General features: G+C 55.0%; 6 protein-coding genes and 1 non-coding gene across 7 annotated transcripts; 2 read left to right on the top strand and 5 right to left on the bottom strand.

Moving 5' to 3' along the window:
• Positions 1–2073: 2073 nt before the first annotated feature.
• On the bottom strand, positions 2074–3125 carry BDP81DRAFT_415698 (uncharacterized protein). Its single transcript, XM_060589474.1, has one exon. The coding sequence runs from the start codon at positions 2828–2830 to the stop codon at positions 2531–2533; it is 300 nt and encodes a 99-aa protein (XP_060450468.1). The 5' UTR covers positions 2831–3125; the 3' UTR covers positions 2074–2530.
• A 10-nt stretch (positions 3126–3135) lies between these two features.
• BDP81DRAFT_415697 (uncharacterized protein) lies at positions 3136–3747 on the bottom strand. The gene has a single exon (XM_060589473.1). The coding sequence runs from the start codon at positions 3585–3587 to the stop codon at positions 3240–3242; it is 348 nt and encodes a 115-aa protein (XP_060450467.1). The 5' UTR covers positions 3588–3747; the 3' UTR covers positions 3136–3239.
• A 2068-nt stretch (positions 3748–5815) lies between these two features.
• On the bottom strand, positions 5816–8534 carry BDP81DRAFT_83100 (uncharacterized protein). Its single transcript, XM_060596351.1, has 2 exons — positions 6106–8534; positions 5816–6048 (listed from the first exon to the last, which is right to left on the bottom strand). The coding sequence occupies exons 1-2, from the start codon at positions 8379–8381 to the stop codon at positions 6015–6017; spliced, it is 2310 nt and encodes a 769-aa protein (XP_060450466.1). The 5' UTR covers positions 8382–8534; the 3' UTR covers positions 5816–6014.
• A 2147-nt stretch (positions 8535–10681) lies between these two features.
• BDP81DRAFT_83080 (uncharacterized protein) lies at positions 10682–11459 on the top strand. The gene has a single exon (XM_060596350.1). It carries the CDS (start codon positions 10796–10798, stop codon positions 11264–11266), a length of 471 nt encoding a protein of 156 aa, XP_060450465.1. The 5' UTR covers positions 10682–10795; the 3' UTR covers positions 11267–11459.
• Positions 11460–13970: 2511 nt separating this feature from the next.
• Positions 13971–16592, bottom strand: BDP81DRAFT_307872 (uncharacterized protein; the record flags this gene model as incomplete). Its single annotated transcript, XM_060583397.1, has 1 exon — positions 13971–16592. The coding sequence occupies one exon, from the start codon at positions 16590–16592 to the stop codon at positions 13971–13973; it is 2622 nt and encodes an 873-aa protein (XP_060450464.1).
• Positions 16593–18373: 1781 nt separating this feature from the next.
• Positions 18374–18468, top strand: BDP81DRAFT_t66. The gene has a single exon. It is a non-coding gene; the product is annotated as a tRNA-Ile (tRNA).
• A 1738-nt stretch (positions 18469–20206) lies between these two features.
• On the bottom strand, positions 20207–21882 carry BDP81DRAFT_415687 (uncharacterized protein). The gene is made up of 3 exons (XM_060589472.1): positions 21276–21882; positions 20678–21191; positions 20207–20645 (listed from the first exon to the last, which is right to left on the bottom strand). Exons 1-3 carry the CDS (start codon positions 21483–21485, stop codon positions 20431–20433), a joined length of 939 nt encoding a protein of 312 aa, XP_060450463.1. The 5' UTR covers positions 21486–21882; the 3' UTR covers positions 20207–20430.
• Positions 21883–22022: the final 140 nt, after the last annotated feature.

The raw sequence follows: 22022 nt of genomic DNA, 5'->3' as shown, positions 1-22022 counted from the left end.
AAACAACAACATTATCTAATCAGTCAGCAAATACCAGTCATTCATCTACACGGCGGTGCCTTGCGGTCGGTCAATGAGTGACGCCTCGCGCAGCCTCTCGCTAGATCCCAGTCCGCAGGGTCGGGGCAGCCTCTCGTGGTGAACTACGGTGCCGCTACATGAGGCCGTCTCTCGACCAGCCGTTAGCCGATCTACGCTGGGCAGAGCGCCGTCCAGGCCAGGCCGCCTAAGCAGGAGGGGGCGAGGTGGTGTCCCTCCGTCCATCTCTTCCGTCCCCTAGGGCCGAACCTCGTCACCTCTGTGCGATCCCGCATTATCCGTGCCATCCCATGACAGGCGGGCGCGGCGGGCGTTATGGAGAAAAAGCAGGTACCCCCTCCCCCCTCCTTCGGGAGCCAACACAGACCAACTTCCGACGACGATGATGGGGAGGAGGAGGGGCCCAGAAGTGCGCCTGACCAGAACATCGCGAAAGGCCCAGGCCCAGAGAGACTTGGACGGTGACTTCCTACAGACAACGAAGACTACCTGCCTTACCTAGGAAGGGGGAGGGCAATGACAACCCAATGTGAGTGGAGCAAGGGGGTGTGAGCTGGCCTGTGTTGGTTTCCCCGTTCGTTCCTTTAAAGGTCCAAATCGCCGCAAACAGATAGCTCTTTTGCCCTCTTTCTCGTCCTCTTATCCCATCAAGACTTGGCTCTCGCATCCACCTCAGCCAGACGCTCCCCGGATTCTCCGCTAAGCCTTACCTCGCACTCCTCGGTCTCCTCTATCATCCACACACACTCACCTTGGGAGACGCCTCCCTTGCTATCCTAGCAGAACGTCGGGATTTGAACTTGGGATCTCGGTGATATCCACCCCCTCTAACGGATGATCAAGAGGGAACGGCGTCTCCATGCCCCCTCACTTTCTCGCCCAAAAAAAAAAACAAGAGACAGCCACAAGCTGACATGACAGTCTGACGGTTTGCCTGCCCGCGCGCCTCTGAACCCGACTCGTGGAGACTAGTGCAAGATCCCCGTTGCAGAATCCCGCAGCTCATCATGCCATGCTACTGTCTACAGCTGTCTCTCTGCGGCGCCAAACCCGAAATCGAAAGGTGCCAGGAGCATGACGGCAGCAGGGCGCAGTCCCGCCGTATCAATGTCTTAGCGCAAAGTCCACCCGCTGGGCTTTGAGCCTCTCTATTCCGCTCCTCTCACAATCACGATCTCGCTTGCTCGATCACATAATCGCAGAAGTCGCTCGAATCGGGCAAGTCTTGTTCCGTCCAGATCCCCCACCGTCTACATCTCACACCCCCTCCGGAAACGTTGTTGCATCTTTGCATTCCACGGCCGTACGCCGCGGCCGCGCTGCGTCTCGACCCTGCGGACTCCCCTGGACCCCTTTCGCAACGTCCGTTGCCCGACTGAAAGCAGGTACTCGCTGCATCGCAAGCGAAACAAGATCTCTCATCTTCGTACGATATTATCGATAGTCAAACGTACTTGCATGGGTCTGGCCTTGCGTAGCCGCGACGCGGGACCACCAACGCATTTGCCCAGGCGCAGCCGCCCAGCAAGAGGCTCCATCTTCGACCGGAAGCAGCACCGGGACGAGCTCCGTTCCCTTGAGATCACTCCCAACCGCCACAACAAGCGCAAGATCTCGACTCCTTTGCCATCGCGAGACTTGTCTCACTCGCTTCATCCGAGAGATCGAGAACCTTGCCCGGGAGGCGCGCACCTCTACCCGCGAAGTTTAGAGTATCACGACACTGTCAAGTGAATGCGCCCCCGCCCAGACGACTGAGTAAGGGAGCGAGACTCTGGGCTGACAGAATTTGATATTCCATGTCAAAGAAGCCGCGCAACACTGAAGCCTCTGACCCTGCATGGCGAGCCATGTTCCGTTGACGATGTCTTGGATACTCGAATCACTTCAGGCAAAGACCTGCAAGTGAGTGACATCTTGTCGCCTCTTAGGCAATTTGCGCCCATGATATCGTCATTCATGTCCAAAGTGGCATTCTATGAGGTAAGGTAGGAACAGACGACCATCATTTCCCGCTTCAAGACCCTCTATTCTTTCGGCAAGCTTCAAGATCCGAAACGATCACCGTTGTTCGCGCTGTTCATGCCGATACTCTCGACTCTCCGCAGATGGTCAAACATGATCAGCATTCAACAATCATCATTCTTTCTCAACCGTCCATCGGCCATTGTAATCGTGTTCGAAGCAGATTTTCTACACACGGAAAGAGAAAAGGCGTCTTACCGACAGCCTTGATTTGGTCAAGCGGCATCTTTCTCTCGTTATTTGGCCAATGACAATTTCTCCGGAGACGTCTCTGTCGTTGTCTACCTGACTAGCTCATGGAATTCTCCGTAGCCAACTCTAAAAGCCGTGCAGGATCTATAGGAACCTTTCTGTCACGTCCAAATCCGGACGAAAGCAGACTTTCTCGGGTCGTCGTTTCTCGGTCAGTCCAGCTGTATGTCTTACCCCGGGCCCCATCCGACCGCTGCTCACTTACATCCTGCGACTAGGTTCTGGTCTTCTGGGCAGGCAAAGTCTGGGGCCAGCCGCCACCTCGATACCTCCTACTTTGGCCCATGGCAGCCTTGCTACGTTTGGCAGTTCTCCCGTGTCCGCCCTCAGCCCCCGCCGTCATGACAGCTGCCGCCTCACAGACCGACGACCTGACGACGAGGTTAGTCTGTAGGTTACTCCGTGCACTATCCCCCTTTTTCACTTTCAGCCCGACTGTGGCGGCGGCCGCCATCTCACACGAGCCACAGTCTATTCTTCTCTTCGCCTTTTGGGTTAATCGGTCAAGCCTCATGTTGCTTGAGCGAGCATGGCATCTCCAAGCGAATAGGCGCGGCGTAGCCGGAATCCAAGAAGACCGTTACCCTCCGACCAGATTGTCCGTGATATCCACGCATCTCGTACTGCGAGCTAGAGACCAAAGAGTCTTCGGGGCTCTGGGGCGTACAACGCGTCTGCTATCGCTAGCTCGCGCGTCTATCCGCCTTGTCCTGACATTGCAATCAACCAATAACGACGACGAGAAGTCCGAGGGCCACCACGTCGCGCCTGGTGAACAGACACCAGACCTCATGGACGTTGGTGAACAACCCAGCAGACTGGTGATCGTACTAATCAAGCGGCCGCCAGAGGAAAAGACCTTCCAAATACCTTGAGCCACAGGAAAGCCGGCCAGATACCCCGAAGCCCTCATGTTGACGCCTTCAGAAGAATCCCCACGATATCTCCAGCCACTTTACAGCGCATGCAGAAGGGACCAACTCTAGATCGAGTCGAAGACCTTCCCAGGCGATCATCATCCTCATCCTCCTCCTACCTTTGATGGTGCGACTTATGTGACTTGTAAGACGACGACCGAATCTTGGCCTGACGACGCTTCGAGACCGTGGCATCAAGCAGCAGATTGCGCAGCCGACCAACCTTGCCGTCACTCTTGGAACTACCGAGACGCGCCACACGTTGCCAGGCACAACTGTCACTCCAACTACAGTCCAGCGGAAGCGAAAAGCCCATCCCCAGAAAACGCCAACGCAGGTGTACCGCACCTGCATGTGCCGCTCTCCGGCTCCTGGCCCACCTGCCTTAGCCCTGCATGTGAAGCCTCACGACGACCTCCACAGGTCGAGGCCGTGGTAAACCACGGCGCCACAAGCCTGAACTTGGTCAGCCGGGCCTGTTGTTTCCGAGAGGGTGCGGAGCTCGAGCAGGCGCAACATGTCACGATGTTTCTTCCCACAGTCGGCCGCTCTACCCTCCTACGCCCTCGTCTCCAGTAAACAAGCTTGGAGGCTTTCGACTCCCAAGCGCCCTTTGACGGGCAATCAGGAGCTCCGTCCACCGTCCTAGACCTACCTGGAGATGGCTTCCTCCCATCCGCGCACCCCTCCCAGGGAAAACCACTCCCCTCCTCGCTTGCCGTTTCCACATTGGAGATAGCTCGACTGAATCCCGTCCGCCATTCTTGTCCTCGGTCGCGGCTCTCGATAGCCAACAGGCGTGATACGGGGCCAAGAGGACTGTTTCTTTCTCAACGTCGCGATGCCAAGATGCGTTGAAGGGGTCGGTTAGTCGGCTCATCTTGGTCTTGCACCACCAACCCTACCGACGGCCAAACCTGGACTTTGTCACCTCAAAATCCTTCCGATGTTACACAAACTTTGCGAAAACCGGTCTTCCGCTCCATTTCAACGTCCCGTCCATCATCCGTTGGATCGCGCGTTTGTATTCCCATGATCCCTTTCTCATCTCCCCTCTTCCAGCTCGTCAAGGGACCCGCTGGACGGGCTGACCGATCGACGACATCTGCCTTGTCCATCACAAATCGATGACCGTTATACAGACAAAGAAAAGGCAGTCGTCTCTTGGTCTCCGGATCCGTGTTAGCCTGGACGGAGGGCCCTGTCTTGCCTGTCTCACTGCACTCATAGAGTAACAATGGATGATAGGCAACATCCGTTACTTTGCTCCACCTTTTGCTGTGCCTTTTCCTCTTCTTGGGTCCTCCATCCTCTCATCCCCTCCACAACATCCCCCATCGTAATTCTCATGCTTGCTGCTTTCCTCCATGTCGGCCTCTTTTTTCTCCACCACACCTAATCCACACCACCTTCACCGAGCCCACTCTCACCTCCCTCGCCTTCCCATGCTTTCCCCCTCCGAGCCCGGGGGATGGGTGACTGGATCTCCTTCTCCTCCGGCCTCCCGCGGTACGGACGTATCGTCCAGGTCCCGTCAGTCCATCCATCCATCCATCCTGCTCCGTCTACAAGGGGATCGATCCAGAACGGCCGTCGGCCAAAGTTTATTTGCCGCGGGAAACAATTTCCCCTTCTCAGTCGACATCAAATCAAGACAAGCCCGGGTCGTCTTCCGCACCTGACGCTCTCCCGATGTCCCCTCCTTTGACGGGCGGGCTAGACAAGACAGGTGACCGTCAACTAACGTCCGAAACTTTTCGTTCTCTCAACTGTCCATCTCGCGGATGATCGGCCGGTCGGACTACCACCGCAACGGCCGAGTCTTTCCCCTTTGCCCAACTTTAATCAGGGACCGAAGAAGAGACCGTGATAGCCGGAGTTCTATCCGTCTCTTGATCTACCGTGACACAACAGCCGAGGGGAGGACAAGACCCTCAACAAAGATGTCGACACTTCGGCTTCCTCGCCGTCGGCCAATCGTGGTTCTTGCCCTCCCACCCCTACACATCATGGTCTGCTCAATCGTCAGTGACTTGTAAGTAAGGTTTTTCATCGCAAAGAATTCGCCTCCAATCGGCCGAGAGACTTGTGTAACAAAGGGATTCATTAGCTATTTTGTGAGGGTTTTTTGTCTGTTTTCCTTATCATGGGGTTCATCGTATCCCTTGGAGTATCAAAAGCTTCCAAGCCGAGTGTGACCTTGGCACGGATGGATTGCTTTTCTCCTTGCCCTAGAGCTGGCCCTTTTCCTGAACCCTTATCCCAGTTCCTAGCCGGCCCAGTCCCACTGCTGCTGTCCTCGCTGGCGAGGTATCCTTTCCCCGCCAGCAGCAACTTATGTACAAAGTCAAGAAAACCCAGTACGGCGCAGCAATCCTCCTGATTAGCGTGCCCGACGACCCCGTAAAGACAAATATCAACGCCGTGATCTCGGGACGCCGTCCTCAATGCCAGACACAAAGAGTTGTGTGGAACACAGAGATGAAAGAAGGAAAGAAAAGGAAGGTACCATTCCGTCTATACTGTGATGCATCGCGTCATAACTCAAGGTGAGGGCTCAAGTCTCCTCCCCACGCCTGTCTCGCACATCATTACTGAGTTGGTTGGGTATTGGGTGTCTGTCAAAATCCCTCGTGTATCCGAGAAAATGTGCCCAAAATGATTGGGCTGACCAGAATGCCAACACACACACTAAAAGACCGGCCAGATTGCCTGGCACTTTGTCCCCCCAAGACTGTGGTATCTCCCATCAAAACGGGCAAACATCATGAGAAGTCATATCTAGTGCTCATATCCGGCACCACGCTGCCAAGGGCTGTGTAGTTGTTAGCTGCTGTAACACCAAGAGGCTAGTGTTTCTTTGGTTTCTTACCTAGCGTTGTTCTGGTTGCGGTGCTGCGCAGGGCTGGCATTGTTCTGATTACGGTACTGGTTGTGATTATTGGCACCAAGTGTTGATGCAGAGCCGTTGTAGGGGCTTGGTGTCCGAGTCGGCCCTTGTCCATAGGGGTTGCGGTTGTCTGCCGGGAAGAGAGGCACTGAAGGGTCCACTGGTGAGTGCGGTCCCTGGCCATGCTGTTGACCTCCAGGGCGCTGCATAGAGTGTTGAGAAGGCGCAGCTGACTGGGCAGTCGACGGCGGCAGGGCAACGCCAGAGGGATCCGCCCGGCGACGCATGGACTCAGATGAGATGGAGTCATTGTCGTCATCGAGGTCGAGTCCCTTGTTGTAGTGGGCCTTGTCACCTCGGGCAGTCGCAGCCAGGGCATCCAACTCGGTGGTGGTGTTGAGCTGGGTCTGGGACTTCATGAAGGATGCTCGGTCATCGGCCATGAACTGGTAGCGCGCATCAGGGTTCTTGCGGAAGTAGATCAACGTGCTGCTGACAATAACAAGCAGCAGGAGGATCAGAGCGAAGGCCGCGTTGGCGATGAACAGAACCACACCGACGATGCCGTTTACCAGAGCCGGGGCACCGAAAACGTCCGAGAAGATGAGCAGGAAAACGGCGTTGAGGAAGTTCATGACGCAAATGGCAATGTTGAACGAGTTGGTGCTCTTATCCATCCAAGGGCGCAAAACACTGGCAGCGATGAGCGCAGCAGCCTCAATAATGACAAAGGCAATGGCCTGAATGGTTCCGTTACGTTGGGCGAAGGCGACGAACATTCCCTTGACAACAGTGTAGCCGAGCGTAGGGACGATGAAGTAGTATGCCGAAGCGCGGAACTGAACGTAGAGGAAACCCCACTTGTTGAGAGCCTGCGGGTCCGAGAAGAGGATGTAGGCCGGGTTGCGATGCATGGCCACGGAGCGACGCGCGATTCTGATAACCTTGAAGGAAGCCCATCCAAGGGTGAGAGCCATACCGCAGAAGAAGAACACGGCGAGAACAACCTCGGCCGCGGAGTCAGCCTGGGTGAACTCCCAAAGGCAAAGAATCGTCATTTGGGGGAAGCCGATCAACGTCATACGGAACAGAATTCCCTTTAGGACAGTGAACCAGCCGTTGCGGAACTCGAGGAACTTCTCGCTCTTCATCCACTTCTGTCGGACAGCCAGCTCGCAGAATCCCTTGAAGGCGGCGACGCCAAGAACGGTGAAGATGACGAAGACGCAGAAGAAGGACAGACCAGTCATGAAGAGGTTGGTCGACTCAATCTTGGCTCTGAAGGCAACTCGCTGGATTCCGAAGACGATGTAGCTGCCAGAGGAAAGCTGAATGTTGGCTCTCTTGGCGATGATGGAGGGAACGGAAGAGATGCCACGCTTGGCCATTCTGGCAGCAGAGAGGGCCCAATCCATGGAACGCTTCTCGACTTGGACGGAAGTGGTCGTCAGCGAGTTGAGAAGAGTTGAGGGAGTTCCACCAGTTGCCCGCTGGTACCATGTGAATATATCCTGCATGAACTGGACGCGGATGATACCCATAGACCAAACGAAGTCCTGAGTCCATGACTGGACAATAGGAGGCAGGTGAACACCAGTGAGACCAACGATAGCCTGAGACTGGAAGTAGCCGAAAAGCGATAGCGTGTTGGCAGCAACGTGGGCAGCGGTGTTGGTGTGGCCGAGACCAGAAATAACGGCGGAAGAGATGAGTCCCAAGCCGGCGATGATGGCGGTAGCCCACTTGACACCAATCAAGTCAACCGTCTTTCCGTTGGAAATATCAGCCTCAACGCAAGCCACACTGGTGGAGGTATCGGTCAAGTTGACGAAGACACGGACAGTAGCGTCGAGATCGGGAATGTTGTAGGCAATGCCGGGAATCTGGCCAACGGCATCCTCGCCGACAGGCAGGTTGAAGTTCATGGTGATCTTTCCGGCAGTCATGGGGCACAGACCAGCGAGGTTGATGCTGCAGGGGTCAACAGTGCGCCTCAAGAACTCGTAACCGTAAGCCGAAATGGAGACATCAAAGACAATACTGCCCTGAACAGAGGAGACGGCGACAATGTTGATTGCGGCGCTTCCATTACCGGGGGTGAAGACGACGTTGAACAGACTGGCTGTGAAGCTGGAATCATCCTGGCAGGTGTTGAGGGAGTTTGACTGGAGCAACTGCTCAGCAGCGAGGACTGGCGTCGTGAGGTAGGTGGCCAGGGTGCCGAGCAGAAGCAACGGCTTAGCGAATGACAACCTCATCGTGGGTGGTAAGGTCGTCGGGATCGTCTGGGTTAGAGTAAGATGTGATCCGCTCGACTGTGGTCCAAAGTCGTCGTTGACAGACGATGGGGCGCGGAAAGTGCGGGGAGTTCGAAGCCGTCTAGGTCGAGAATATCATGGGGGTTGACGTCGTTCCAGACGGTATTGGCGACAGAAGACGATTCGGTAGGAGCGAAGGGATTGATTGATGTGGTCGTCGATGGAGCTCGTGGCTTCTGTAGTTATTTCGCAAAGGTTGGCTTTTTTTTCCGTGGCAGGGGGGAAAAGGTGCTAGCGAAGGTTATCTGCCGACGAATTGAGGGTTTGGCGCGGTGGTTGTTCCTGTCAATCCTCCTATTCCGGCGAAGAAGACGAAGCGAGCGATGGAGGAGTGCGTCCCTCTCGAAGGCGGCGACAGAAGAAGCGAAAGGAATGCTCGTATCGTCGTCGTCGTCGTCGTCGTCGAATCAATCGGTAGTCGCGAGGGTAGGTGTCGACCAGAGGGAAGGGTCGGTTTGAAGATGGGTGGGTTTGGTGGTTTTGTTGTTTGTTGCTAAAAGGAAATTGGGAAAGGAAGGGAGAGGGAAGGGAAGCAGATCGCCAAGCAGAGGGCTGGACGGGGAAGGAAGGAGTGATGAAAGGAGGCGCCGGGTGGTGGTTGCTGGATGGCGCTGCAGGTTGCGGTGGTGGTGGCAGGTGCTGCCTTGCTGGCTTGCTGGCTATAACCAGGAACCTTGGTTTCCTTCCTTCAAAACCAAGACGGGTGGAAGGTCGGATTCAGGGAAAACCGGGCAACAAGGGCCAGAATACGGGGATGGAAGGATGGTGGGTAGGCAAAGGGAGAGCGACGGCTGCGACAGGCGGACAGCAGGAATCCTGTGGATTGACTTGTGTCTGGTGTGTGGATGCGCCACTTTGTGGGTAGTAAAGGGGACAGGGGTAGGGGGGTCCTTGCGGCTGTATGGGGTCGCGAATGGGTGTAGTCGGCCCAGGCTGTCGTAATTTCAATCTTGGAGCCGGGTGGTGCGTCGTCGAGGTGCGAGTGTGGATGTACCTTGGAGACACTGGATTTGGGCATCCCCCCTGTTTAAGTGGTGGGAGGGAAGAACGAGGGAACTTGGAAGGACTCGTGGGACTCAAGGAGACACGACCTCTGTACTGCGTATTGCCTCAGGGGGGGGGGGGGGGGGGGGGAATTGAAGGAGTAAAGAAGCGAACACGCGCGCCCAATGGGATGAAGAAGAAGTACTGCTTGGTGAGTACGGCTTGGCGAGGCTGGAAGCAGTACAACCGGGGGACAGCAACTATACTTTTGCTTACACCAGATCCCAACACCATTCCCAAGTATTGTGCCTGTACCCTCTCATCCAAAACTGGATTCAGCTCGTATTGATCTAACAGAGCTACATGTCTCTGGCGCGTAAAGCCGTCAGGAACGGTCCAGACCAACACGCAGCCAGCGGGACACATGTATTCCTACCGATACTTCGCAGTTCGTACTTGTATACACAAAGTCAACTGAAATGTTGATCCATCACTGTTGGAATCAGCCAAGCAACACCGCTCCTCATCACACCATACCACACCACAGGCTTGTTGTTGCCGCAGTGCCCATGTATTTTTGTCACGTACGAGCCAGGGCGAATTCCACACATGCCATGCCCGGGAAACAACACAATAATTCACGCAAACCAACCGATTCAAGTATCAACTCTAAGGTCTGAGAATGGTAGATCAACATCATCTCTCGGCCATGATTGACGAAACAACACGTGTGGGCCAGAATCAACTTTTTCAACCCGTTACCCCGCTGCTACGCCAATCCATATTCTCTATAACCTGCCGCTACACCAACAGCATCAGCACCGACAACACAGACACGATCGTCGTTGGCATTGTCATCTGCATCCTCGTCCAACTTGGCGGACTCCCGCAATCATAGCGTCATGCAAACCTACAACCTTCTGCCATCCGAATATTCCACTTGCAGCTTCTGCATGGCTAAGCCTCAAGCCTCAAGTCTACCAAGGTCATTCACCCAAATCCCCGTCCCATCTTTCCTCCCGTATTCCATATGCGTCTTCGACTCTAATTCTCTGTATCCGTACCCAGGGTACGGATACAGGTTCTTCAGCTTCTCGATCCAGCCCCCAGACGCTGCCTGCAGCTGCAGACACGAATGCTGACTACTAAATAAACTCCCGTCGGCTTACATCGCCCCCGCCGCGCTACACCGTGTACGAACATACGCACAGTCATCATCGCAACCCGTTCAAGTCCAGGTCATCGTCATCAGCCTCCAGCCTCTCCTTTCTCGTAATGACTGCCGTCAACGGACTAGCCTACACTGGAAACCTCAGATCACGCACTCCCGGGCCTCCGAAAATTCCCAAGACTCTCCAAGACGCTTTCCAATGCTTCCAAGACCCAAGCCTCCAAGACAAGAAACCCAAACGGGCCCAAGTAGCTGCCGCTGGCATGTTCCCTCGCCCGCTCTTATCTCAAGCACCTCCGCGACACGGGGTGTTTGGGTGCCGCCTAGCCTCAGACACCAGACAAGACCTCGAGAAACAGTAACACGGCACCACGGCCAGAGGAAGAAGCGGCACGCACTAGACGGTAGACCAAGCCAAAGAAAATGGCTAACCCACAGCTCATTTCAATTACTCTCTTTTTTCTCGTCGACTTCAGTCTCTGCAGTATGCACTGCCACGATTAACTCTCTCCAAGAGGCACGCGTACGTACGCATTACTCCAGCAGACCATGCCACACCGGGGTATCTTGCCTGCTCACACCTGAAATGCCGGCTGCCGGGAGAGCGAGTGCGACCGAACGCTTCAGTGGTGACCGGTCACTGGTGTTTACCCAGCCCGATGCCCACTGAACAGGCTCGACGTCACAAATGCATGCCCCCGGCTTGCGTGGTTTCGTCCCAACGGGATAGAACCTGGCCGGGGTCGTTTCTGAGGAAAAGGGAACCACGAGCCTGAGACGTCTAAAAATGGCCCGGCCGCCCCAAGGCGGTTGGGTGCCGTTGCGAGGCTGAAGCACCCATTGATTAGCCCGCGGGCTCTTGGAAAGTGTCTAGACGAAAATTGACGAGAGAACACGAGAGAAAGGCTTCGCAGAACGCTGACTTGAGGCTGCCGTCTGCCGGCCTCCACCCTGTAACATGTTCTGCAGCACCATGACTTCCCTCACACTGACAGCTCACCGCGGCACACCGAGCCGAGCGACCTAGACCACTGCCCCGGCCCACGATGGAGTCGGATGGGCGATGGACCAACAAGATTTCCGAGGCTAACGCTGATGATCGACGAGCGTCCAATGTTTTGGGCTGATGAACCGCTGGCCCGTTGTTACAGACTTTCGAGTGAGAGAATATCCCAACTTTGCTCAGTGACAATTCCAGTTGCAGGTCTGGGCACCGAGAGGCTGTGTTCACCTCACCTTGCCTTTTACCTTCTGTTGCTTATGCAGGGCTGGCTTCCCGAGGACAAGAAGTCAATTGCGACGCCGCCTGAACCTTGTTCTCACCCGCCTGGCTCCCTCTCTCGCACAGTCCTCGACTCCTCTCTCTCTTTCTCAGAGTTTGCCAGTCTTCTTCCTTGTTGGTCACTCCCGAGACGCGGATCCTCCGTGCATCGCCACGATTGAGATTTCTCGCCTCGAGCATGTTCCGGCTCGCTCTAGACGAGCGCACATCAAACAGCACTCAGAAACAATTCCATCTCCCTTTGCTGCTCCCTTCTCCGCAAAGCCCACATTTTCAAATCTCGTCAAAGTGGTCCTGCGTGCCAGCCGTGCCAGTATTGCAGCAACCCGCCAGCAACGCGTGCTTCGAGGGCCCGGTGTTAAGCTGAAAATCGCAATCCCCTCTCAGTTTGGCGACGACTCATCTCCAATCGTTTAGCCAAAATAAACATTGCTGGTGGGAACTGGGAACCCGACACAAATCCACACCCACTGTTCGCGGCATCGGCAGCAATGGGTGACGAAGTTTCCCATAATCGCTCATCAATGATCAATTTCCAAAGCTGGAGCCCGCATGCCATCTGCAGCCTCTCCTTGCGTCGTTCAACATCGACTGCCATGTGTCTCGGAATTTTCGACTTGCGCTCTAGTCTCGTCTCCCTTGAGGTATTTTCAATAATGTCTTGTTCCTTGCAGCACATTTTTTCTTCTATTCTTTCCTCTCTCCCGATTTCAAGGCGGCAAATTCTGTCAGTCGCAAGAGACGGAAAGAGTTTAAAAAAAAACAAAAACAAAAAAAACCATAAAAAAATAAACCATAATTCCTCCAATATTCCCACCTTGCAATTATATCCTCATTTATCGACAACCTTAATCTATGTCATGCTGCACAAGGTACAGGGACTGAATGAAGTACACGGTATAGCACACAATTAGCACCCGCCCCGAAAACGAAAAGGCGCTCCTCTTCTTGTCAAGCCGGTTCTGTCAGTCCGCAGATAAATGACCCGACGCCTTAAAATAAATCGGCAAAGCCTTACCATATTTATTCCGGGGTTCGTCCGTTTCCATAAAGGGAACCCATAATGCTCGTGTATCCATCACATACATCTTATACAGATGACTGAATTTCTGACAAGTGAAAAGAGGCGCAAAATCTTGCGCAGTATGTCTGCGGTGCGAGGAGCGCAAGTCATTTTTAGCATGAGCCGTCAGTCTACGGAGTACTGAAGACAGGGAACGGACGTTGTGTGCATGATTTCCCTGCAGTGTGATGTCAACGTCGGACCGCGAACACCATTCTCAGAAGGATGGATTGTACAAGCAGCAGGCAGAAATCCTCGGAACGTCGCTGAGGATGCGGATCTTCGTAGCAAACAGTAAGTAAATCGACTGGTCAATCGAATCAAACGGGGCCAGAGGGGCATTGTTGGTTCAGTTTGATCCAGTTTGATCCAGTGTCTGCTTTTCTTCTACATCGAATATACCTACCAGCTCCCGTTGACCTCGCGACAAAACAAAGACTGGTTGATCAATCACCATCTGGCAATGGCGGCGAGCCACTCCCGCTCACTAACACAGGGATCGACAGGGCAACCGGCGGACCTGGCTGTTTCCCCCCCCAGACCAGATCACAATTGTGGCGTACATGATGTTCATGATGTCTTTCTGGTTGTGGTCGATAACGTTCACTCTGTATGGCGCGCTCATTTCACCGATGGATTCTTCTACGTATGCCAAAGCTAAAGCCCATTCATCGCATTCCGTCATTAATCAAATGGATTCTGTATTGGTACGCATGCGGTACGCTCAATCGCTGGACTATAAAGCCCGAAAAAAAACTCCTCAAAACACCCTCCATGAACCCAAAACCCGCATGCATCCAGGTATTCGTCAAATGCGTCTAAATCCCATCCGTATCTCACATTACATGTAACCCATAAAACTCCCCTCCTTTTTCACATTCCTTCCGAGTGAAATAGGTAGTGTCTCCGTGTTCACCTATGTAATCCCATCTCCAGGCAGCAGCGTAAACGGAACTTTGCCATGGGCCATCCAACTTTCCCTCTAATCATCCTTCTCTCGCAATTTGCGTGTTTTGTGGTAAACATCTCTCAATCATACTGATCCCACTGCTGGTTCCACGGCTTATTCGTCCCCTGGAAATCCATACCGTGCTTATAATAACCAAGCAGCTCCTCCTCGTCGACGCCGCAGTGCGTCTGCCCGTCGCGGCCCTCGAACCAGCCCAGGCCGTACGTCTTGCCGAGCCCCTCGAGGTACCGCGCCATCTCGGCGTTGCTCATCCGCGCCGTGTTGACAAAGTCGTAAATCATCTTGCTCTGGTGGATAAAGGCGAGGTGCGACGAAATGGTGTTGGGCTGCCGCGGCAAAAATGGGTGTCGCCGCCGCAGGAACACGATTGTCGCGACGGTGCCCATGTACACGAGGATAAAGGTCGCGAGGCCGTACGAGATCCAAAAGGACGAGACTGTTTCCTGCCCGGCGTTGATGCCGCCGAGGTCCGGGTCGTCGTCGCCGCCGTGGCCGGGTCTGTCTCGGTCCCCGTCTGGCGGCGCGTAGGCGGCATCGAGGAACTCTGTGCCCACGACCGTTGCCAGGCCGGTCAGCAGGATTGTCAGGACCTCGGCCATCATGCTGCCGAATCCGACCAGGAACATGAGCGTGTGGGCGTTGAGGAAGGCGTGGAAGGGCATCAGGGCGAACGGCATCGCCGTGTAGTCGAGCGTGAGCGCCTTGGACGAGGAGTGCCTCTTTGACAGGATGTAATACGGCTCCATCATGCGCATGTCGGTCTCCAGACCGCCCCAGCCCAGCTTGATGCAGACGGCCAAGGCGGTCACGACCCACGGCGCCTTTGACGTGATGATACTGGCGCTGGAGAAGAGAAACACCGGGATGAAGCCGGTGAAGAGGGCGATACCGATGACGAACGGGAGGAAGCCGCCGAGGCGCAAGGACCGTGGGTGGGGGTTCTGCGACAGGTGGTCGTCGCCGTACTTGTCCGTATCCTGCGACGACACGGGATTCTCGTCGTCGGGCGCCAGCGACGCGTTGCGGAGGACGTAGCGGCGGTGCTTCAGCTTGTCGTGGATGTCGCGGTGGCTTACGACGTCCAGGTCCGCAAAGTCCACGAGGATGTGGCTGACGACGGCCATGGACGCGAGACCTGCAATGCCCTTGACATCGGCCAGCAGGCCGGACCTTCTCCTTTGGAGGATGTAAAAGAGGATACAGCCGCAGAGTGCGCAGACGCAGAGAGTGGAGGACAGCAACCTCGACCATGTGGCGTTAAGTTTGATTTCTTTATCGCCATTGGGGTGCGCAAGTCGTGTAGCCCTATCGGGATACAAAAAGAAGGACGCAGCGCCAAAGGTTGGCACCAGAGACACGGCCAGGGAGGTCGCAATAGAAGACACGGCGACGGCAAAGTGCCGCAGCCTGATCGCTCGGATAGGTCGCAGCCAGCTTAGGCTGGTAACATAGTCAACGTTGATGGACTCGGCTGCAAGGGCGCCTCCTTCTTTCGAGAGCTGATAGTACGCTTCGAGACGCTTCACTTCAAAGTCAGTGACCTGCCACAGCACGCCGTACGTAACGGAAAGGAGCGTCGGCAAGAACTTGACGGCGAAGTACTCGAGCCCTGGAACATCGGCAGGGCTTTGGAACTTGACCAAGGGATGAGTTTGCGATCTCTGGTACAGAAACTCAACCATGACGGCGAGGGCAACCGACAAAACGATCAAGGCGGTGAGGTACGGCCATCTCATCGAAAAGGGCTTCCAGTTGGGCTGCGGGTAAAAGACTTGTGTCCTCTGGCTTCTGTTGACGGGAAACGTGGCATGCCGTATACTTGCATCGTCGCCCATGATGCTTGGTCCCGCAACGACGCTGAGATCAACCTGGTCTACCTGGCGCCGAGCGGCCTCCTCCGGGGTATCCTCGATGATGACCTCAATAACCTTCCCCCTCTTGTTGGCCTCATCCTGGCCGCGGTCCTTGATGGTGGCTGCTCGGCCCAGCTTCTGGCGACGAGAAAAGGACCGCGTGAGGGAGGACCTCTTGGGCAACGGGGACGACGAAAGTAGGTCCTCGCCCTTGATCGTGGTGTCTGGTCTGAACCCGGCCCCGAGACCACCGGTGAGATGACCGCTCGCCTCCTGCTCCTGCAATCTTTTGAGGAACGCATCGTCTTGATAGCCCATCGGGCCAAGCGCAGCAGTTACATCGAAAATGGGTTCGTTATCCGGCACCGACTCGTACTGCGACGACTGGCCTATGGGTGCGGCGGAGCGCAGGAGGGAGAGGTCATGCTCTTCCTCGGGGATTGTCTCGTGACCGCGCCGCGAGGTCGCGCGACCAACATTCCGGCTCAAGTGCGAAGGCGTTCTTGGGATGTTAGGGCCGGAAGACGGAGGCAGAGACGCATATCCAGCAGCACCAGTGTACGAAAAGGATGCGGTCCAGGTGGAAGTCGTCGAGGGTCGCCGATGAAGTTGGTCTGAGTCGTGCGGTGACGGCGAAGTGTGATTAGAGTAGGACTGGAGCGAGACCAGGGAATCCCTCCCACGAATTGTTGCCGAGTGGCCGTTGTAAGAAGGGCTGTCAAAGTCGCTGACGTCGGACAAGTTGGAACTCTGGTGCGCCAGTCGTGGTCTCTGTTCGGGCGCGTCTGGAGGTTGGTAAGAAGCACCAAAGCCTCTATTGTGCGTCATTGTTTACGGCGTACTCATATCGGGACGGTATCGTCTTTCGCTATCGGAGGTAATTTCTGCTGCCCTTGTCAAGGTGGGCTTCCTCCGTGACTCGCGAGTTGGCGAGGATTGGTGTAAGTGCGCAAGGTAAGGTTAGGTAGCCGGAAGTACGGGCGAGCGAGTGATCGATAGGAAGACAGGTAACGAGTGTAAAAAGCCAGAAAGATGAGAGAAAGCTGAGGAAACCCAAATCAATCACGCAAAGACAGGCGTCTCAGTCTTTTTGTTGCCCAGCCAGAAATAAGGGGCGGGGAGAAGGGAATTGAGATGCTGGGGCACAGCTGAGAGGAGAGGAGAGGAGTTGTAGGGCTGCCGGGGGCGCGCTCTTTCGTGGGGGAAGGTGCGATTGGACGAGGCGCAAGGAACAAAATGGAAATGAACGTCTGGTCTGCAAGTCCGCAGACCGCAGTCCGCAGAGGAGGAGTTCACTTTCAGCATGGGGTCCACGCTAAACCTGTCACCGGGCGAACTAAGGTGGTAAGTAGTGTGAACCTAACGGTAAGTCAAGTCAGGGACTGTACGACGGGCAATGTCTCTCCAGGGGGAAAGATTGGCGTGGTAAGGCTGAGTTGAGGACTGGATAGATGGGAGGCGCCCAGGTGAGTAGGGAATGACGGGTCAGACAACCAGAACACACAAAGCATCTTGATAGGAATCTCGTTTCCAACTGGAATCCCAGGAAATGCGAAATGCAGGAGGGGTTACCTCCGAGCGAACGGCCTGCCGGTCCAAGGGTTGCAGCGGCCATGTTCCCACAACTTCGGATGGCATGCCTCTGGTTGTGCCTGTGCTCCGTCCCTCGTCCAGATTAAGCGTCGCACTGACTGTGGGGGATAGAACTTCCCTCCCAATCCCATGGCGCGGAACTCTGAACACATGGGAGCGCAGCTTACAAACTCCTGTAGGCTGTGTGACTGTGTACGGAGTAGGGTAGGCATCTTGCTGTGTGTACAAAGTACGAAGCTGGGGAGCCAACATTTGCTTCCATCAACCTGCAGGCCCTGCAGAACAAATCGATAGTCATGAACGCCCCTCTCACCCAGCACACCCAGCACCCCGAGCCGCCGGACCTGATCTGACTCTCTCTCTCTCTCTCTCTCTCTCTCTCTCTCTCTCTCTCTCTCTCGCTGCGGCTAGTATTATTAGTATGCATGCCTGGGGCTATATTCAGCCCCCAGCGATGGATCGCTTCGCGGAGGCGTCGCTTAAACACCTGAGCAGCGCGGAGTGTTGCCGGGCCATCATCAATTACGAGCTCTTTTGTGAAATCTAAGTCCTCTGAGGTTGGGTCGATCTTCCGCTGTTTGCCAGTCGCCCTTTCACCTCAACTCATTGTCAAACTGCGAAAGTGTGTCTCACGGCCCGGTGCAATTGCCAGGTCCACCAGACATACATGACCGGGAGTCGGACAGGGAAATCATCCCGACGCAGGTGCCCGTGGGAACACGGCGTTGCGGTCAAGAGCCATTCGTTCGTTCCTGTCAGTTCCTCCTCATCCTGGCCCAAGCCTTGCCGGCCGAGCCTCATCCAAGAATTGGGCTTCTGACATGGCTGCCGCATGGTTAATATGTGATGCAGAATACGAACTTGAGGTTCCTCCACTATGTATCGAGCCATCATTTTCGCTTCAGCCTCTTCCTCTTCCTCTCGTCCCATCCGGGGGATTCGGAGCGGTGGTGGGCCTTTCGGCAAAGCTCGGCCCTGCATAACCCGCGACTCCTCTGACGTTTTCAATTACAACTGGTCGGTTAGCTCAGTTGGTTAGAGCGTGGTACTAATATTTCACCTGAAATGTTGTGTAATGCCAAGGCCGGGAGTTCAAGCCTCCCACTGATCAATTTTTTTGCTTTTTGAGCATTTGTCGCTTCCTTTTTTTTCTCTCTTTCGTCAATTCCTTCTTTTCTCTGTTCCCTCGTTTTCGTCGGTTTTGGCCGTCAGTTTATTGCCGTGGCGCGTCAGCCCGGCATATCGGCAGACAGACGGCCACGGCGTTGTTTACTTCTAAAGAGACAATGCATCCCACATCGATTCAATGCAATCCCACTGTCTTTGCTTGGGTGTGCTATAATCACTTCTCTGGTTACATCTCAATGTCTACTTGATCTCTCTGATTGAATGGACGTATTGGCCGCGGTAAAAGAAATCCTGCCCGTCTATCTTAGCCTGAAATGCCAACGGGTGCTGGCAGTTTGATACAGCATACAGTCTCGTTTGAACATGTTGCCATGATCTCATCTCTGTGCCAAGGGAATCCAGCGACCAAGAACTCAAGTAGGATTCGATTATTACCGGGAAATGATGGCCGATACATGCTGCTAATTCATAATCAACATGGCAACTGACCACTTTCCAAAGTCCACGACGAACCAACCCGCAGTGCTCTCTCTGTCTCCGATTTCAACGCCCCTCTGTGCTTCATCATCTTTACGAATCACTTACGGCACTGAGATGAAACCGGTTTATAACAAACTTCCATTCAAAGGGTGCTGCTATCAAGCGGAGATATGACAGATGACAAGTTCTAGGAGTTGATCAAGACACAGACTCTTGCTTACACGCTACTATTTGTGAACGTTTGTCCACCTAGGCAAATGAAACCCGCAAAACAAAACGTGAATGCCACACGTTTGTAGTTCCAACCTTGTCTCGTGATATACCGTGATATCCATTCATGGCCAAGACTAGATGCTCAGCGAGGGGGGACGATATCCACACCATCTTCTGGCCTTCTAATCATATCCTTGTCTCCTGCACTTCTTGTTGCGAACTTGAACCATTTAGAAGGAAAGTCTCGCAGGGCATGTTGATTCATCTTCAACACAGCTTGGTGTTTTGTTGTGCTCTTGCTTCCCTATTGGTATCAATAAGCCAAGCGTTGACAATTTTTAAGGCGAACCAATAGAAGGAAAAAAGCACATTTTGCGCCTTACAGCTCTACCATGCCATTGGCAACTTACTCTGCTAGATAACTGTCAGGGAACTTAACCCATGTGTCATCATTCAAAGGTTGGTAAACCGCGTCTGTCCTCGAAACAGCCAGCACCCACGACATGCTGGGTCACCCCCTTCCTTGCCTGCCCCCCCCCCCCCCCCTCTACAAAAGGCTTTAGTGATTCCACGCAGCGTCTCGATATTTCCGAGAGACAACGAGCCGCATTGGCCAAGTTGAGATAGTCGCTAGCCTAGCACGTACCTCGGAGGGTCTTGTGATCTAACCAGGCCGTATGGCCAAACTTGATAAAACTGACTACAGGGTCACCGTGAGCCAGCAGCACAGCCTGGTAAGCTCGAGAAAAGGGGTTTACCTAACCTAGATTCTAAACAAACATTCAAACACAAGTGCTCTAGAATACAGATCTGGTGTGGTGACCAACTCATACATCTATATTTAATGATTCAACGTCAAATCGCTCAGGTCAAATGTCGGTCAAGAGAGATGATGTCGTCTTATACGGTCCCAAGACGGCTCTGACCTGGAAATAATGCCTCGTTCAGACACGTCTTGCTTTGTACGTGTAATGTCGAAATGGTAAGTATCACGAAGTGGAGCATGGAAAGGGATAGTAGCATCGTAATTGTAAGATGAGAAGCGCAAATGCTGGCAAGCCGCCTTTGGGTAACTCTCCATTGTACCTCGGTGACCTGCCATGCCATGCTGATGGTATATTATCCCGTCACTTATAGGCGGATGTCTATTCCGATCGTCTTATACGATGAATGAGCTGGTTAGCTTCCCAGCTCCATTCTAACTCCGTTTCCCTTTCGTCCTGGCTATACAGCCCCCTTTGACTTTGCTTCATCACACCAGGACCCCCTCGTCGCTATCAGGGAAGCACCTCTCCAGCAACCTCTCGCGATGCCTCACAAGAGAAGGGAACTCCCGCAAAATCTCCGACAACGAAGCATCCAGCCACCCAAACTCCTCATCGAGCAGCAGTTGCGTATACGAGAACACGGACGCATCAAAGAGCGTCGGGCCCTCGCAGCCAAAGAACCACTCACCACCACCCTCTCCTCCCTTTTCTGTCGCCGCCGCCCCGAGCTACCGCCACTCCTACTCTCCTCCAGCAACGCGGCAAGGGCCTCGAACGCGGCGCGCGCGTCGGCGTGTACCCTCTTCACATCAACCACAGCGCTCCTCGTCACCTTTAGCACCTCAGCCTCGGCGGCCGCGCGGACTTGGTGCGCGAGCGTCAGCCTGACGACGGGGTTATTGGACGCCGGTTCGATGTAGAGCCTCGATAGAAGGTCTGCGTTCGCGGGGGCGAGGTAGAGGGCGTGGAGCCAGGCTGCGCGGAGGCGGTGGTCGAGGAGGGACTGGTAGGCTTGCTGGCGGGCCTGGAGCTCTGCCTCGGGGGAGGACGAGGATGAGAAGGAGGAGGATAGCACGGGTAGCCTTTTGAGGGTCGTGTTTTCTAGGGCGTAGGATTCGAGTTTCGAGGCGCCGGCAATGGGGCGGAGCGGGGAGGGCGGGAGGAGGTAGGGGAGTGCGCCGGAGGGGGAGGCGTGGTTTGTTGAGGGGGCGATGTGGAAGTCTACGCCGGCGATTTTGAGAAAGGTCTAGGGTAAGATCGGGGAGGTTAGTCTGGATGCGCGCGCAATACGGAGAACATGTTTGCGACGGTGACAAGGTATCAAGCGAACCTGCCACTTTAGACACGAGGGGTTGAAGCTCGGTCGGCCCCTCGGGGCATCATCTTCCGCGATGAAGACGTATAGTGTCGGCGTATCGCCGCGGGAAGGGCTGCGGTGGGGGAGGTCGTTGGCAGGGTAGACGGCGAGAGGGAAGCGTCTGAAGAGGGCGGCGACGGGGGCCGGGACGGCGAACCAGCTTCTCAGAGTGTTGTCCGGCATGATGGCTAGCTGGCGGCGGCGGCGGCGCCGGGGCGTGGCTTGCTTCGGCGAGGCCGGTTCGGTCGGTGATGAAGGCGGGTAGGCGGGCGGGAGTCCGGGTGTGGGTTGTGGGTTGTGGTTGGAGGGATTGGATGGAACGGGGAGAGCTCGTATGACGCGGCGAGATTGAGCCGAGGGGTGTGGAGGTCGGGTGTCCGGTAGACGGAGCTCGGCGGGGGTGAGGTGCGGGATGCAGAGTGAGCTCGGGGGAAAGGCGTGGTGCGTGGTTGGTGTGATTTGCTGCTCTGCGGGAAAGGGGGACGATTGGGAGCGGTGCGGCGTGCCTCGGTTTCGCGGAATCGCGGGACGGTAAGCTGTAGCTACCTACCCTCTCAAATTTTCAAGTTGAGCCTGAGGTCAAGAGTTCGGGAAAGGTACCGTTACTCTACAGCTCGTGATTTGGTTGGCTGGGTTAGAGAGGTTTGATGGAGACATCTGGTGTTCCGTACGATTGTACGATTGTACGATTATGCCCCGTCACGATGCGCAACTTTCTAC

This window comes from Colletotrichum phormii, assembly GCF_030913505.1.
Source record: "Colletotrichum phormii strain CBS 102054 chromosome Unknown BDP81scaffold_2, whole genome shotgun sequence".
In the NCBI taxonomy this organism is placed as follows: domain Eukaryota; kingdom Fungi; phylum Ascomycota; class Sordariomycetes; order Glomerellales; family Glomerellaceae; genus Colletotrichum; species Colletotrichum phormii.
This window is presented reverse-complemented; position numbering and strand designations above follow the sequence as displayed.